Source organism: Nicotiana sylvestris, chromosome 12 (genome assembly GCF_000393655.2).
Source record: "Nicotiana sylvestris chromosome 12, ASM39365v2, whole genome shotgun sequence".
Classification (NCBI taxonomy): domain Eukaryota; kingdom Viridiplantae; phylum Streptophyta; class Magnoliopsida; order Solanales; family Solanaceae; genus Nicotiana; species Nicotiana sylvestris.
Genome location: NC_091068.1, coordinates 41,047,932 through 41,060,096, shown reverse-complemented (window position 1 = coordinate 41,060,096; position 12,165 = coordinate 41,047,932). Strand labels below are relative to the sequence as shown.

Genomic DNA, 12,165 nt, shown 5'->3' with positions numbered 1-12,165 from the left:
CCATACTGGCTGACTTCCTACTCAAGGCATCGTCCACCACATTGGCCTTTCCCAAGTGATATAAGATAGTGTTATCATAATCCTTCAACAACTCTAACCACCTCCTCTACCTCAAATTCAGCTCCTTTTGCTTGAAAAAATACTGAAGACTCTTGTGATCCGTGAACACCTAACATGACATGCCATACAGATAATGCCTCCAAATCTTCAATGCGTGAACTATGGCTGCCAACTATAAATCATGAACTGGATAGTTCTTATCATGAATATTTAACTGCCGCGAAGCATCAGCAATGACTTTGCTATGCTGCATCAATACTACACCAAGCCCAATACGAGAGACGTCACAATAAACTGTATAAGGCCTTGAACCTGTGGGCAAAACCAACATCGGTGCCGTAGTCAGAGCTGTCTTGAGCTTCTGAAAGCTTGCCTCACACTCGTCTAACCATCTAAGACGGGCACCCTTCTGGGTTAACCTGGTCATCGGGGCTGCAATAGATGAGAATCCCTCTATGAACCGACAGTAGTAGCCTGCCAGTCCTAAGAAACTTCGAATCTCTATAGCTGATATTGGTCTAGGCCAGTTCTTGACTGCCTCAATCTTCTTCGGATCAACCTGAATGCCCTCTACTGCCACAATATGACCCAGGAATGCAATTGAACGCAACCAGCACTCACACTTCGAGAATTTAGCATATAACTGACTATCCCTCAAGGTCTGAAGAACTACTCTAAGATGTTTCTCGTGCGCCTCCCGGCTACGGGAATATATCAAAATATCATCGATGAAGACTATCACGAACGAGTCCAAATAAGGCCTAAACACTCGGTTCATCAAATCCATAAAAGTTGTTGGGGCATTGGTCAACCCAAATGACATGACCAGGAACTCATAATGCCCGTACCGAGTGCGGAAAGCTGTCTTAGGGACATCGGATGCCCTAATCCTCAAGTGATGGTAGCCAGATCTCAAATCAAGTTTTGAAAACACCTTGGCACCCTGAAGCTGATCAAACAAATCATTGATCCTCGGCAATGGATACTTATTCTTGATTGTAACCTTGTTTAACTACCGCTAATTAATACACATTCTCATCAATTTGTCCTTTTTCTTAACAAACAACACCGACGTACCCCAAGGTGAAACACTCGGCCTAATGAAACCCTTCTCAAGCAAGTCTTGCCACTGCTCCTTCAACTCTTTCAATTCAGGCAGGGCCATACGATACGGCGGGATAGAAATGTGTTGAGTGCCCGAAGCCAAATCAATGAAAAAATCAATATCCCTATCGGGTGGCATACCCGACAAGTCTGAAGGGAATACCTTAGGAAACTCACGAACAACGGGCACAAGATTAATAGAGGGAACCTCAACACTAGAATCACGAACATATGCTAAATAGGCCAAACACCCCTTCTCGACCATACGTTGGGCCTTCACATACGAGATAACACTGCGGGTAGAATGACCAAGAGTGCCTCTCCACTCTAAACGGGGCAAATCCGGTAAGGCTAAGGTCATCGTCTTGGCATGATAGTCCAAAAAAATGTGATGATAACCAGTCTATCCCCAATATGATATCGAAATCGACCATGTCTAGAAGCAACAAATCTACATGAGTCTCAAGACCCTGAATCACCACAATACAAGAACGATGGACTAGATATACCATAATAGAATCAGCTACCAGTGTAGACACATAAACATGAATACTCAATGAATCACTAGGCATGACCAGATACGGTGCAAAATAAGATGACACATACGAGTAGGTAGATCCTGGATCAAATAACACTGAAGCATCTCTATCACAAACTAGAATAGTACCTGTAATGACTGCATCTGAAGCCTCAACATTGGGCCTGGCTGGAAGGACGTAACATCGGGGCTGGGCCCCACCACCCTGAACTACATCTCTGGGACGGCTTGCAGTTGGCTGACCTCCACCTCTGGCGGCCTGAGCTCCACATCTAGTACCTCTACCTCCACATCTAGCACCTCTACCCCCACCTCTAGCTGGCTGGGCGGGTTGTGGAACACTTGGTGCCTGTACCATAGCATGAGAACCCTGATGCTGAGAGCTGCTCGGTGCTCGAGGGCAAAACCTAGAAATGTGACCCGGATCACCACACATGTAACAAGCCCTCGGCTGCTGAGACTGCTGGCCCTGACGACCTGAATGACCACCCCGAAAACTCTGAAGTGGCGGTGCACTGATAGAAGCAGGTGGTGAACTGCAGGACTGCTGATCGGAATACTGCATCTGGGGACCACGACCACCTGAAGTACCATGAGAAACCTGGAGCGCTGACTGAAAGGGCCTAGAAGGATGGCCTCTACCATACGAGTCTCCACCTCCAGATGAGGTACCACTGAATCGGCCTGAATGACGGGGCCTCTTGTCTGACCCATGACCGCCTCCCTGTGACAGAACCATCTCAACTCTACGGGCCACATTGGCCACCTCCTGAAAAGTAATCTCACTCCCAACCTCTCTAGCCATCTAAAGACGAATCAGCTGAATAATACCGTCAATAAACCTCCTCAGCCTCTCTCTCTCGGTGGGGAGTATGATGAGAGCATGGCGAGCTAAGTCAATAAACCTGGTCTCATACTGGGTAACAGTCATGGAACCCTGCTGGAGGTGCTCAAACTACCTCTGATAGGCCTCGCTCTAAGTAACAGGGAGAAACTTCTCCAAAAAACAACATTGTAAACTGCTCCCAAGTCAAGGCTAGCGATCCGGCTGGTCTCGCTAAGCAATAATCCCTCCACCAAGTCTTGGCGGATCCACACAAGCAAAATGTAGCAAAATCAACCCCATTGGTCTCAACAATACCCATGTTCCTGAGAAACTCGTGGCAGCTGTCTAGATAATCCTAGGGATCCTCAGTAGATGCACCGCTAAAAGTAGAAGCGAAGAGCTTGGTGAACCTATCCAGTCTCCACAAAGCATCGATGGACATAGCTGTTCCATCACCGGTCTGAGCTACCACACCTGGCTGTACTGCTCCAACTGGCTGAACCATTGGAGTCTGAATTTGAGGAGCTACCTACTCCGGAGTATGAGTAGCAAGAGTCTGGATCCCTCCTCCAGCCTGAGAGACGGCTAGTGCTACAGGAAGCAAGCCTGCCCGGGTGACACTCTACATGAGGCCCACTAATCAGACCAGAGCATCCTGAAGAACTGGGGTAGAAATAAACCCCTCTAGGACCTGAGTTGGGCCCACCGGGACTGCTGGAGCCGGAACCTCCTCATCAAAATCAACTTGAGGCTCCGTCACTGGGGCTGCTACTCGCGGTTGAGATCTTCCCCCACCTCGCCCTCTAGAACGGCCTCGGCCTCGCCCTCTGCCCCTCATGGGAACTACTGCTAGGGGCTCGGGCTGCTGAGAAGAGGATGAGGAAGCGCGTGTTCTCGCTATCTGCGAAAGAACATAGTAGAAGTTCAATTAACATTGAGAAACAAAACCGCACGATAGGAAAGAATGAATGTGAAGTTTTTTCCGAACTCTGTAGCCCCTGAGGGATAAATATAGACATCTCTGTACCGATCCCTCAAACTCTACTAAGCTTGTCTGTGAACTTTGAGGCCTATGTAACCTAGAGCTCTGATACCAACTTGTCACGACCCGGATTTTCCACCCTCGGGAGTCGTGATAGCGCCTACTAATGGGAGCTAGGCAAGCCAAACCTTAACTAATTGCTACACTTTCATTTTAGCTTTCATTTTAACAAACACAAGTCGATAATATGATAAAAGCGGAATTATAAATAAATAAGCAGAAGTCAACAATTATATATCTTAAGGCTACGTCTATTACAACTTTTAAAACCTCAAATACCCCAAAACCTGGTGTCACAGTGTCACAGACTGTCTAAGAGTTACTACATACAAAGTCTGAAGAAATATAATACACTGTTTCTGAACAAAAGGAAATGAAACAGGGAAATAGAGATAGAGGGAGATGCCAGGGCCTATGGACGCCTGCAGGTCTACCTTGGGTCTCCAGGTGGACTGAAGGAATTACTCCAACTACTGTCTGAAAGCTTCTCCTGGATCTACACACAGTGCAGAATGTAGTATCAGTACAACCGACCCCATATGCTGCTAAGTGTCTAGCCTAACCTCGGTAAAGTAGTGACGAGGCTAGGACCAGATTACCAAATAAACCTGTGCAGTTCATATATATATATATATATATATATACAGTGGAAAAGAAATATAGAAATAACCAGTCAACGTAGGAGGGAGAAACATGTTGTGGGGGAGATATTAGCTTCGAATAGAAAGGCATCAGGTAAGGAAATAAACAACATAACTAGAATATCAACAAGGAAGCAGAAATCAACAATTTGCACGGCATCACCTTTCGTGCTTTTACTCTTAGCTTCACCAAAGCAGTTATATAATAAAAATGTTCACGGCATCACCCTTCGTGCTTTTACTCTTGTCCTCACCAAAACAATCATATAATCAAAATGTGCACGGCATTACCCTTCGTGCTTTTACTCTCTTTCCTCAGTATATAATCAATAGATTCAGCACAGAATGGTACGTTGTGCGGCACGACATCACCCTTCGTGCTTTATACTCTTTCCTCACAATAACAAACAATGCACGACATCACCCTTCGTGCTTTAACACTCTTCCTCTCCCAAACAACAATCACAAGCAAAGGGGCAAGGGAATAAACAAAATAGTAATAGAGATCCCGACAAGGGAACAACAGTTAAACAATTAAATCCCAGCAAGGGAACAGCAATTAAACAATTAAATCCCGGCAAGGGAAAAACAAATAAATCAAAAATAGCCCAGCAAGGATGACAACATAATGATCTTATCTCTTTCTCAAATTTTACTTCACAATTCACTTCATAACTCGAGCCAATGCTCTAGAGGTTCGATTATCATTTATACTTTCACAATTTATTTCACAACTCGAGCTAATGCTCCTCAATGTTCATAGGTCACAATTCTTTCCACAAACTTTATACAACAATTAGAAATCTTCACCAAGGCATGAATAATACAACTAAATCATGAAAATCACAATATCAGACTCACAATCATGCTTGACACCAATGTATAGATACTCGTCACCATGCATATACGTCGTACTCGACAAGAAGCAAATAGCAAATAGGACACAACTCTTAATCCCTCAAGCTAAGGTTAGACCAAACACTTACCTCGATGCCTCGAACACAACTCAATTTTCAATTATAGCTTTACCCCTTGATTCCACCGCCAATTCACTCGTATCTAGCCACAAGTTACTTAATTTCATCAATAAATGCTAAATGAATCTATTCTAATGCATGAAAATAGGTTTTATAAAGATTTCCCCAAAAAGTCAAAAATCGACCCCGGGCCCGCTTATTCCAAACCCGAAGTTCGGACTTAAACCCGATTACACATTCCCCCACGAGCTCAAATATGTAATTTGTTTTGAAATCGGACCCCAAATCGAGGTCCAAATCCCCATTTTTTGAAAAACCTAGGTCCTACCCAAAACACACAATTTCCCCCATGAATATAATTGATTTGAAGTTGCAATCATGTTAAAATATGTTAATGATTGAAGAAAACTAGTTAAAAATGTCTTACAATTGATTTGGAGAAGAAATGTTGTTTGAAAGATTGCCTCTTATGTTTTTGGGGTTTTGAAAAATGAAAATAACTGGAAATCCCGTCTATTTATACCCCTCTAAGACCCTCTCCACAGACAGCATAAAAAGGACTGCAGCCGCGGAGCTCCACCACGGACCGCATAAAAAGGACTGCTGCCGCGGAGCTCCACCGCAGACTGCAAGATATCTAGCGCGACCGTGGAGGCTTGGCCTTGCTCACCGCGGACCGCACAAATCCCACCGCGGTCGCGGAGCCCCCACCGCGGCCGCGAAGTTTCCACCGCGGACTGCGAGACCTGACTTCAGAGACCTGCAACCTCTCCTAAGTTCAAAACTTGTCAAAACATATCCGAAACACACTCGAGCCCTTGGGGACCCTAACCAAACACACGTACTAACTCAACAACATCATACGAACTTATCTGTGCGATCAAATCGCCAAAATAACCTCAATAACAATGAATCAAACCTCAAAATCAAGAATTTTTTGCTCAAACTTCATCAAGTATCAAATTTAGCAATTTAGGTCTGAATCACGTCAAACGACGTCCGTTTTCAACCAAACTTTTTAGAAATGACTTCAACCATATATAAGACCTGTACCGGGCGCCGGAACCAAAATACGGGCACGATACCATCTCTTTCTAATCAAACTTCATTTCCAATTTCCTTAAAAAAATTTAGAAAACAATTTCCTTTAAAAATTTATTTCTCGGGTTAGGGACCTCGAAATTCGATTCTGGGCATACGCCCAAGTCCCATATTCCTATGAACCCTCCGGGACCATCAAATCACGGATCTGGGTCCATTTACCCAAAATGTTGACCGAAGTCAAATATATTCATTTTCAGTCAAAACTTATCATTTTTCACAAAATTTCATATTTAAGCTTTCCGGCTACGTGCTCGGATTGCGCACGCAAATTGAGGTATGTCTAAATGAGGTTTTCAAGGCCTCAGAACACGAAAGTTTTGTTTTAAAACAAGTGATGACCTTTTGGATCATCACATTAAGACTCAAGGCCACAAACAGGCCAATTTCAAAAATGACAAAATTTTCTTTGTTTGAAATAGGAACAAAGTAGTGCAAGGATAGTGGTTTAAAAAAAAAGAGAAAAAGAAAACAAAAAGAAAAGAAAAAAAAAGAAGAAGAGAAGAGGAGCCGACAAAGGGAAGTTTCTCAAATCTTTGCCTTTATTTGTCATGCTATTGTGCATAAATCTTGCCATTGATCTTCACATTTTTCCTCCTAGGATAAAAGTCCTAGTCTGATGGATTGTCCTCGCAATATAAATCTTAGTTTGATGAATCTTTCTCCTAAGATAACAAAAAAGAGGTCCTAGTCTGATGAATTTTCTCCTAGGATCAAAAATCTTAGTCTGATGAATCTTTCTCCTATGATAACGAAAAAATACCTAGTCTGATGAATCTTTCTCCTAGGATAAACGTCTTAGTCTGATGAATTTTTCTCCTAAGATAAGAAAACCTAGTCTGATGAATTTTCTCCTAGGATAGAAATCTTAGTCTGATGAATCTTTCTCCTAAGATAACAAAAAAGGGACCTAGTCTGATGAACTTGCTCCTAGGATCAAAATCTTAGTCTGATGAATTTTTCTCCTAAGATAAGAGCCCAAGTCTGATGAATTTTCTCCTAGGATAGAAATCTTAGTCTGATGAATCTTTCTCCTAAGATACCAAAAGAAGAGAAAAAATGTCTAGTCTGATGAATCTTTCTCCTATGATAACGAAAAAATACCTAGTCTGATGAATCTTTCTCCTAGGATAAATGTCTTAGTCTAATAATTTTTTCTCCTAAGATAGAAGACCTAGTCTGATGAACTTTCTCCTAGGATAGAAATCTTAGTCTGATGAATCTTTCTCCTAAGATAGAAAAACTAGTCTGATGAACTTTCTCCTAAGATCAAAATCTTATTCTGATTGATTTTTCTCCTACGATTAAAACCTAATCTGATGAATTTTCTCCTAGGATAATAATTTTTAAAATAAAGGGAGGCTGGTTTTGAAAAAAAAAGGTCAATTTTTAGTTTCTTAAGTATTAATTTTTAGATTTCTTGAAATCAGGGATTCCGCCTGGAGAATAGGGTTAGTTTTTACTTTAGTCAAGCTTAGTTAATAGTTTTCTGCAAGCTCAATCTCAAATTTAGGAGACGCAATTCCTATTTTGGGTTTTTCGGATTTTATTACTTTAGGAGACACACTTCCTAATTTTAGGTTAAAGGTTTCACCCTTAGGAGATGCACATCCTAGTCGAGTTTTTAGTTTTACTCTCATCATTGCATCCTTCATCAGTAGTATAGGTGATTTATAGTTCTAGGGCAGAAAAGTTTCTTTTATTTTGTCTATTTTGTTGTAGTATCAGGCGTCCACCTGGAGAACAAGAGAATTCATTCGAGTTTTAAGTCAGTTGCAGGTGCTCACCTGGAAAATAAGGGAATTCATTTCATAATTCATTTCAGAGTTATTTCAAATTTTAAGTCATTTCAGAAGTCAATTCAAGTTAGAAGTAGCGGAAGCTCGCATGAAAAATGCGAGTCGACAGCCCGAGATAACCAAAAGAATAAGTCTCAATCCAAAAAAAGAAAAAAAGGAAAATAAATAAAGAGGGAAGTGAATCCAAATGTAGAAGCCGATGAAAGATGTGAATTGCTCAAGACATGGTTGAAGACACGAGCACTGCATGTCCGGTCTTGATCTGAAGAAGCCGTGAAAGAATGAACTAACACCTGCAGCTAACAAGCATCAAGATTCAGATCAGAGTCCGCATGAAGAACCAACCAAGACTCAAGATCAAGCTTTATAAGACTCATAGATAGGAATCTTGTAACTCGTAGCTGATAGGCTTAGTTAGTCTTTTTAATTTTAATTTGGGAAAATGCATAAGTACCCCGCTGACCTATACCCGGATTTCCAACTACACACTTTTTCTTTGCGGGAATCCTATTACCCCCCCCCCAACCTTATTTTAAATGGAATTATTTGCACCCTTAATGCTGACAACCAAACTCTTGGCAAGTGGTGAGCTACACACCCCCCCACATGTATTTTTAGTACTTTTTTATTCTTTTTTCCTTTTCTTATTTCTTATTATTCTCATTTTTTTGGTTATTTCATTCTCTTTATTTTTGTTTTGGTCACCGGCGGCATAAAATGGTAGCCGTCAGAATTTCACAAACACCATTTTTTCCGGCTAATTTTTTTTTCTGGCGACAGATTTTTATCCCGATCTAAGTGTGTTTTGTTTTATATACATATATATAAATTTTTCTTGAAAGTGAAATTTATGTATGGGAGGAAAAGCAAAAGAAATAAAAACGAATATAAGCTGAGAAACTTTTTTCAGTTTAAATTTCAATACATCATTTTTTTCGGCGTGGGAAGGTTTTCCAATAATGAATTATTTTCCCCAAATCTGAGTATATTTTGCTTTGCTTATGAATAGATCTTTTTGAGAGTTTAATTTGTGTGTGAAAAGAAAATATAGAAGAAAAAAGGTTAGACAAAGTCGACGGTGAATGAATATCCATCAAAACTAGAGAAGAAACGAAAAAAAAAAAGTAAAAGAAAATCGCTTTTTCTTGCTTCTAACTCTCCTTTGGGAGAGTGAAATACACACACTCTGTTACATCAGCGTTAAAGCTGCAAATAATTCTATTTAAAATAAATTTAGGGGGTAATAGGATTCCCGCAATGAAAAAGTGTGTAGTTGGGATTACGGGTATAGGTCAGGGGGGGGACTTATGCATTTTCCATTTTAATTTTTGATGTAATACCAGGAACACGGACCGGAACCTCGACGGAACGGAATCTCACTCGACTCTCTCATCCTCTTCACACATTTCATCACCTCATTTACTTCTGAACTACACGTGGCCTGATTCCTTTATAGCCAAGGATATGTAGGCAGCTCAGATACCAGGGCTCGATCTTATCTTTTATTTTAGTTTTTGGTCTCTCTAAATAAGGGTCGGGTCAAAAACCTGTCTCGTCGTTCTTTGTCTAAAAAACCATCATTTTTCTAGTCAAAGAGAGGCAGCTGTAGAGATATAATTTTTGACCCTCTCAGAGGTTTTACATATTACCTTTAATAAAATTCAAAAGTACAAAAATAGTTCTACTTTATTTTCAGGAATATTAGTAGTTTGGTAGGAATATTATTTTAATTTTGCACTGATTTCAATTTCATTCCATTTTTATCTTTTAGTATGATATTTGAAAAATACCAAATATAGGTTTATTTTAACGGTTAGTTTTGTTTAATAGTTATTTTATTTAAATAGGATTAATTAGTAAAGGGATAGTATTTTTAGTCTTGTTAAAGGGAAAAATAAAATTTGGGCTCAAACAACCCATTTTTAGGCGCAATTTTCAGATCCTTAGCCCATAGATCCAAGCCCAGTACCCATAAAACCCTAACACTTTAAAAGCACTCTTCGTCAACATCTTCACAACCTAGACCTAGCTAAGACCTAAAAATAGCTACACTCAAATTCCCCCCATCGGCTGACCCCTCTCCTTCGTCTTCACAAAAAGCAAAAACCTAGAGAACCCTTAAGACCCCCCCCCCCTCAGCCGTTCTTCACAAAAACAACTAGAACACACCCATCAGCAACCACCAGCGAGTCCATCCGCCCATTCCACCTTAACCAACACCTTCAATCGTCTCCTCCAAGCTGCCAGAAAACCAGCGAACTTGGATCCGCCGGAGACCACCACCAAATCGCTGGACCTCCACTCCAAGAACCCCATCTCCCAATAGCCATTACGCCTCCTCAAAACCTTCCTCAAAACAACGTGAAACAACCCGAAATAACTCTGAATCACCAATCCCTATCATTGAGTCGGTTTGGTTTCGTCTTTCTGATCTAGTTTGAGTTTCTCCGGCGAGATTCGAGGTTGCCGTTCAAGCTTTACAACGAGGTTTTAGTTCTTGCCTCGACGTTTCCGGTCCCATGTGATTTCGGTCAAGGTGTTTCAATCGTGGTTCAAAAAATAAGATTTAAAACTTTATTTTAGGTGGAAACCCATTGAGGTCAACTTCATTACCTCTTTCTTTAATAATGCATGATATTTCGGTGCTCTATTTAGTGCTTTGGTTGAATGAATCTGTTATTCTAAAGAGTTTGTCATTGCTTTTGAATTCATTTTCTATGTCTACCTTTGTAGTGCTGCTATTTAAAATTATAACATTAGAGTGATGAATTTGGAATTATGATAAAGCTGCCTAAGATAATTTATGGTTCACGAGCTTATTCGGAATTGGACTAAAGCAAAATAGTGATTTGGTTTAAAATGACATTAATGTGAACGTTGGCTGACATTTTAGGCTATACATGAACTTAACCTTTAACAGGTTTAAGTTTTCGATTATTGTTTTTACCATGCCAATTTGTTCAATTTGTTCTTCCATAACCGCTACGAGCATGACTAGGCCGACCACACTCGGGTGTGCATTTCATGTGACCCGATCACAACTTCTAACAATAAAAATAAAATAAACATGTTATAAGTCGTGGGTGCATTTCATGTGACGCAGTTTGCAATGTGTACCAAAATGACAAGTGTATGACAATCGTGACTTGTTCCAGAAAATAATTCTATAAACATTAAAAGCGGCTAGAAAGTTAAAAATGCACGTAGGTTTAAAATGTATAATAAATCAAATAATTAGGACAATTATTAATAGTTGAACGACCGTGCTAAAACAACGGAATTCGGGAATGCCTAACACCTGTCGCGCCACCTTTTTCTCGCGAAATTGGGTTTAGGACATTTGGGAGGACAACTCGTTCCCCTTCGGGAATTGAGTTTGAATTGGAAAGTCGCCACCTAATGATTAAAGAGCATTAGGACACTAAAAAGGGTTTGTTTTGAGTAACCAATGATTGGGTAAGGGCTTGAAATTATCCCAAGGGGAAGGTGTTAGGCACCCCTCAGGATCCACTAGTGTGGTTTCTGGCCAGACAATTATTATGAATTTAAGCACAAACAACACGTAGGCATATAAAACTTCAATTAAGAGGGGGTTTTCACATTATGGTTACCAATAATTGGCATAAAAGCATTTAGTTCTCCAAATAAATGCACAAAACGTGATAGTGTTGTGAGCGCGTGATTTTTGCTTTATGCGACAATCACTCCAAAAGAAACAAAATAATAGCGATCGGTCTTGCTGTACAATTTTCGGATCTTTCACGTGACATTTTTTGTTAATTATCTATAATTTTTCCCATTTTATTATTGAAACAAAATACAAAAAATGTGTGTGTCATGTGCTGTTTGAACAGAAATCCGGTTATTAAATAAAAAAAATCATAAATATGCATCTTTGTTCCGTGATTGTTGTTTTGTTCGATCTTACCTGCTTTAAATATTTTGATATATGTGTGCAAATAATTGTATTAAGTGTTTATGTAATTTTAATTTAATTTACTTAGGTTTTGTTTTAAAAATAAAATAAAAAATATATATAAAAATATATATAAAAAAAAAGATGCAGAATTGGGTTTA

General features: G+C 40.1%; 1 protein-coding gene across 1 annotated transcript; it reads right to left on the bottom strand.

The window, feature by feature from the left end:
- Positions 1-232: 232 nt before the first annotated feature.
- On the bottom strand, positions 233-10,404 carry LOC138882947 (uncharacterized mitochondrial protein AtMg00860-like). The gene is made up of 2 exons (XM_070163594.1): positions 10,272-10,404; positions 233-633 (listed from the first exon to the last, which is right to left on the bottom strand). The coding sequence occupies exons 1-2, from the start codon at positions 10,402-10,404 to the stop codon at positions 233-235; spliced, it is 534 nt and encodes a 177-aa protein (XP_070019695.1).
- Positions 10,405-12,165: the final 1,761 nt, after the last annotated feature.